General features: G+C 44.7%; 1 protein-coding gene across 1 annotated transcript in view; it reads right to left on the bottom strand.

Moving 5' to 3' along the window:
* Positions 1 to 470: 470 nt before the first annotated feature.
* SYNE1 (spectrin repeat containing nuclear envelope protein 1) overlaps positions 471 to 6,493 on the bottom strand; it is a 483,739-nt gene continuing 477,716 nt past the window's right edge. Inside the window, 1 exon segment of the mRNA XM_070461436.1 lies at positions 471 to 1,450. Coding sequence (XP_070317537.1) covers positions 1,210 to 1,450 — 241 coding nt within the window. The 3' untranslated portion in view covers positions 471 to 1,209.

The raw sequence follows: 6,493 nt of genomic DNA, 5'->3' as shown, positions 1-6,493 counted from the left end.
ATATGTACTACCTCTGTCCATCCTTTTTTCCTTTTGTTTTTAACATATGTTTATGTTTCAGCTTCATTTATTCTACAAAAAAAAAAAAAAAAAGATAATCTAGGTTGCATTCTGGAGAAGGCAATGGCACCCTGCTCCGGTACTCGTGCCTGGAAAATCCCATGGACGGAGGAGCCTGGTAGGCTGCAGTCCATGGGGTCGCTAGGAGTCGGACACGACTGAGCGACTTCACTTTCACTTTCACGCATTGGAGAAGGAAATGGCAACCCACTCCAGTGTTCTTGTCTGGAGAATCCCAGGGACAGGGGAGCCTGGTGGGCTGCCATCTATGGTGTCGCACAGAGTCAGACACAACTGAAGCGACTTAGCGGCATCAGCAGCAGCAGCAGGTTGCATTCTGAGAAGTGCCTGCTTAATAGGGAAATCTAGAGTCATTTCTTTAGGGAGGAACAAAAAAACCACAGACAAGATATTTCATAGTATCTGTAATAAATGCAAATAAATTGATACAAACAAAACTTGGCTTTAGCAAACTGTACATACATAAATATCATTTCTTTTACTATAACATTCAACTTTTTTTTCACATAAAGCCTTCTGTGATTTTTATTTATTACATCCAATGTTTCTTTATATCTTTAAAAAAAAGTGCCTTTTAGATTTACAGCTTGTGCTTCTAATGCAAGGTTAGAATATCATGCCCTCCAAAGAAAACAAGGTAAAAAGGAAGCTGCCATATAAGCTCTTAAAAACTGTATGTTACAGGGTCTTCAAATCTCTTCAGCGCTGATTGGCTGGTAGATTGTTCGATGACAACATGGTGCTCAGGTCGCATCACTTACTGAATGGATGGAGCAGCACCGTGGGAAAGCTGCCCAGATGGTCTCTGAAGTCCCTGCATACACACAGATGGGCCAAGGGTCCAGAGTTCACGTGTCCAGGGAACAGTAGAAATCTTGACTCTTTTTAGTGCTGAGGCTCAATCAAAATTTCTTCCCAGCTTCTGTCCTCTATGTGCTCTCCCCCATCACCGTTTACCATCACCTCCGAAGCCGTGATTTGCACGCATGGGATGCGGAGGTGAGCGACAGCTGCCGTACCGAGGGCATCCGCCAAGACTTACGTCCTCTCTTTGCTCGTTTGGGATTGCCCTGGGCCAAATTCCTCCCTAGGCGACCAGCAGCAAGCGGCCGAGAGCATCTGCTTGGTTCAGAGAGGAGGAGGGCCGTTTGTGTATCTGAGCATGGGGTGGAATGATCGGGCAAAATTGTTGGAGAGAGCACAACTGTAGTCTTCCTCTGACATTGGGACTAGGCAGGCCAGCCCAATGAGAAGCAGCAGCAGGAGCTGAAGGGGAAGAGCCGCTCGGAGGACTCTGAACAGGAAGGCTCGGCTGGACCGGGCTGGCCGAGACTCAGAAAGGGAGGAATCGGAGCCACCTTTTATGGACCTGAGAGAAGAATCGACATCAATAACTCAAGTATCTCCAGTGTTGGGTGGATGCTGATGTTTGCTTCCTCCCCTTTGGTTAGACCGAACACCACTCAACCTGGCAGTTAGCTGCCAGCTTTCTGCAGTAAACCCAGCTGATGAACACCACCCAACCAGGCAGTTAGCTGCCAGCCTTCTGCAGTAAACCCAGGTGATCTCCCCATCACCAAATGAAGAGTTGTTTGGAAACTGCACTGATGGAGGGCAGACATTTAGTTGGTTAAAGGTAACTAACTGGGTTCAAATTCCACCCGCCCATCGATTTGGCAAAACCTTTTCCAACAAAGATAACTGCTCTACACACACCCCACCAGCATAAATTAAGTAGACCCGGGATAATTAAAATGTAGATGTTTGATGCAGTACATTTTTGGTTTAAGACTATCAAGAGCAACATTAGGCACAATTAGTGGCTGTTGGGATGATACAAGGTTTTCCCACCATCTAGCCTGTCCTGGACGTGCCAGAGTCCGTGCAGCAAGGACAAGGACAGCTGCAGTCATTTTGCACAGACCCACAGAGTTGAATTAACCTTAGAGTATTCCCTGGTTTCATCTTGCACTGAGTCAGCGACTGGCCCTGACATTGGCAGATTCCAAAGCTGGAAGAATAAGTGTGGCGGTGGAGTCAGTCTACACAACACTGGTGCTGAATCATACTGACTCCAGGGTGATCCTTCTGTCACTGGCTCCATCAATGTGGGGAACAGACACACTGTTTCTGAAGACAGATTGTGTCTTGAAGGCTCCTTCTAGACCCAATGTTCCATGTTTTCCTATCTTCTTAAATTTCCCCATCTACTTTGAAACAGTGCATTACAGATGAAGCATGAACTTCAGAATTCATAAGAAAGACTGCCTGTGAAACACAGAATATGGAAGTAGGTTCTGGGTGGGAGGTACTGCTTTTCCTTTGTAAGCATCCCTTAATGTTTTGGTTACTAGTGGAGAAGAGGAGGAAAGCAATGATATTTACAAGAGGAATTGTATACACACACACACACACACAACATTGCAGAAGCAGAAAGAACAGATGTACCAAGGAGACCCACTCCCCACACCTAGTCTGAATTCTCTAATGGTTTGATGGTAGGGGCATTGATTGTGAGACCACAGGAGAGGTATACAGGTATGAAGACTGTATTGGCCACACAGTACCCTTATCTCATGAGAAAACACTGTCTCCAGCTACCTTGAAAAGAAAAGTGAAAGTTGCTCAGTCATGTCCGACTCTTTGAGACCCCAGGGATTACACAGTCCATGGAATTCTCCAGGCCAGAATACTGGAGTGGATAACCTTTCCCTTCTCCAGGGGGTCTTCCCAACCCAGGGATCGAACCCAGTCTCCTGCATTGCAGGCAGATTCTTTGCCAGCTAAGACACAAGCGAAGCCCAAGAATACTGGAGTGGGTAGCCTATCCATTCTCCAGCAGATCTTCCTGACCCAGGAATTGAACTGGGGTGTCCTGCATCTCAGGCGGATTCTTTACCAACTGAGCTATCAGAGCTCCCTTATTAGCCATTAATTTCGGAAGCCAGATTACACCAGTATCAGTGGGGAGTGGCACCAAAGAAAATGTTAAGATAAAAAACAGAAATAATCCCCTTAAAAGGGAACAGAAGGACTACTCTTTCACTAAATTCACAAAGACATACATGAAACAAACAGTCTGGACCGGCCCTGTAGAAGCTCTGAGCAGCCGTGTACTATACTGGCTTTCTGCTGCAGCTCCCAGAGCATGATTGACAAAAACAGATCTCTGGCCTTAATTGGGACTGTGTTCTTTTCCAGTCTACAAACCTTGAACAACTGACTTCACCTCTGTGCTACAACCTCTTCTTCAAATCCTTCAAATTAGACTTGACAGGCTTCCAACTTGCAAGCTCCATGTTTTATACACTTCATGTAGTGAATGTAGAGTGAATGTAGAGTGAATGCAGAGGTGAATGTAGAGGTTACCAACTGGGAGGCCACAAGAGTTCAATCACCACCTAGTGGTCAAACTGATTAACTGCCCTCTGCTAGGACCGATACTCAGAAATACACGGCATTTTGTGAAGATGAGCCGCGTGTGTGCTCAGTCACCTCTGGCTCTTTGTGACCCCACAGACTCTAGCCCACAAGGCTCCTCTGTCCATGGGATTTCCCAGGCAAGAACACTGGAGTGGCTTGCCATTACCTTCTCCAGGGGATCTTCCTGACCCAGAGCATAAAAGAAGTCTGTCACATATCTATTAAATAGAACTTTCTCTAGCTACCTAACTGTAAAATATTCGTGCTGAGATAAAGCCTTAGAGTAGCTAATCCATCTTCTGATTTTGTAGATAAATAACTAACGAAAGTTCACATTTACTTTTTTTTTTTTCCCCATTTATTTTTATTAGTTGGAGGCTAATTACTTCACATTTACTCTTCTAACTGCTGGATAACAGAAGCATTTGTCTCTCACTTCATGCCCACAGCAGTCCTCGGTATTCCTGTCCCACCTTCATTTTATAGTCGACATAGAGGAGGCACAGAGAAGTTAGGCAACCCACTTGAGGTTACACAGTTAGCATGGCATTCAACTCTGGTGTTCTAACTTTTACAACTTAGGCTTTATAAACAGAGTAAACCACTTGCCCCAGTTGACAATTAAAGGAGCTGTATGGACTTCCCTGGTGGTCCAGTGGTTAAGACTCTTCCTTCCAATGCAGGGGATGCAGGTTCGATCACTGGTCAGGGAACTAAGGTCCCACATGCTGCGAGGTGCAGCCAAAAAGTAAAAAAATAAAAAAGGAAGAGCTCCAGCAGCATGTCTCTGTAATGTTTTGCTGTTTGGTGACATGAATGGTCATCCAAGTCATATTTACATCACAGGTCTCTCCCATGCAGATGCAAAGAAGGTAATATCTTAAAATACTTGGAGGCAAGTGGTTTCCTCATGTCTCAAATGAATGCTTTTAACCATAAAGCCTCACAGGTTTTACAAACACCACCCAGTCAGTATATGGACACAGGGGCATTCTATTTTGAGGCGGCTGTACAACGTGGGCAAGTGACTTAAATCTCTCTGCCTTCAGTTTTCTCATTTGCAAAGATGAGAAATCATTAATCTAAAAACTTTTTGGTTCTGACAGTTTATGAATTCAGCAGTTTAAAGTGTCTGGAGAAGGATGAGACAGTCACCCATGAGCTCTGGACTGAATGGCCTGAAAATAGGCCCTGGTGAACAGTACTCTCCACCTGTCAGCTGTCCGATGACTTAAAAACACAAAAGAGAGCTCCATGTTTCCTTATTATTCAGCATCTAAATAAAATGAGGGAGATTTCAAACTGACTTTTCTTTAGGAGACACTTCAGAACATTAGGGATGGGCAGATTCATGCATATCATTCAGAATCTGACTGACAGAGCTGAACAGCCCGTTTGTCAATTATTAGCTTCTCTGAACAATTAAGCCGAAGATCGAGATCAAAACAAGGGCTACACATTGACCAGCCCACTCTTGAGAAAAGCAAGACAAGGTCACCATCTTTGGATGACAGGCTCAGATGCTGTAGATTCTACTGGAGGACATGGCACATTTAACAGCATCAGAGCATTCTGTATTAACATTTAATCAGTGCAAGCTTTCTAATGTTGAAGAATGCCAACCTGGGGAGAAATAATGGGCTAAGATTGGGACAAAGAGAACACAGTGCTTAGTGATTTTCCATGCAGCTGACTGCTCTTGGAAATGTCCAGTTGGTCTACTGAAAACAATGCCACCCGCGTGGGGGCAATTACGAAGGTTTCAACAAGCCCAAAGTTCTCTCTCCTTAGGATGAACCTGTCCCAGTGCTTCTAGTATTAATACTAGCAGGTTAATGACACCAAGTAAGTGAGTACATTTAATATTTAATCTATTAATCTAAAATCAATTAAGTTTCAAGAGTCTTGGGGAATCTGACAGGAGGAAGAACAAAGACCTCTCACTCATCCCTCTCCAAGGGCCCTACTCCATAAACAGACCCAGTGGAGGCTGTGTTGACAGAGGAAAAACTAAATGTGTAAGCTTGCTTAAGGAACTTAAATCAGTGGAGATATTTTGGGTAACCTTGTCCTGAAAAAAACGTGCTTATTCTCTACAAGTAAACATTTATTTTATGACTTTTCTCACTCCCCTTGCTCATTCAAATTTGAGGGTAAAAAACTGCCCAGGCATTGTTTCATCTCTTTCCCAAAATATGTGCAGTTGTGGGAATTCTGGCCATGGAATTCTCCAGGCCAGAATACTGGAGTGGGTAGCCGTTCCGTTCTCCAGGGGATTCTCCCAACCCAGGAATCGAACCCAGGTCTCCTGCATTGCAGGCAGATTTTTTACTAGCTGAGCCAGCAGGGAAGCCCATACCTATGAACACACCACAGCAAAGAAAGTCTCAGAAGGGCTGTGAGAAGCCCAAGGAGTGAGTGTGCATGTGGAGTGTGACTCATCTCAAAAAGTTATGTCACCAAGGAAATAAAATGGGTTAATTCTGTGCATACGTCACTGAAACACAAATGAAAAGACACTTTCAGCTCATTTTGTAACTTGTGAGAGAACTCTGGCAGGAGAGGAATAGAAAATTTTGTGAGGAAATATCAGGTTGTCCATGATCTTGTCTGTTCTTGTGTGAATGGTCTTTATTCCCTGGGTATGTGGTTCAGAAGACAAATTTTCAGAATCAACTTAGGGTGTGTCTCCCCTTAGTCCAAAATGAACATTCTGGCTGGTCCAAAGCTATCTCAGGCAGTCCACGGTAGCCCCAGCCCTGGAACTGTTGTCTAAAGTAACCCTCTCAGGTGGTGCATTGGTAAAGAATCGCCTGCCACTGCAGGAGATGCGGATTCAATCCCTGAATCGGGAAGATCCCCTGGAGAAGGAAATGGCAACCCACTCCGGTATTCTTGTCTGGGAAATCCCATGGACAGAGGAGCCTGGAGAGCTATAGAGACCATGGGGTTGCAAAGAGTCAGACATGACTTAGCGACTGAATGCATA

The sequence above is a fragment of the Odocoileus virginianus genome, chromosome 34 (genome assembly GCF_023699985.2).
Source record: "Odocoileus virginianus isolate 20LAN1187 ecotype Illinois chromosome 34, Ovbor_1.2, whole genome shotgun sequence".
NCBI lineage: Eukaryota > Metazoa > Chordata > Mammalia > Artiodactyla > Cervidae > Odocoileus > Odocoileus virginianus.
The sequence above is the reverse complement of the archived record's forward strand: the minus strand, read 5'-3'. Positions and strand labels throughout refer to the sequence as shown.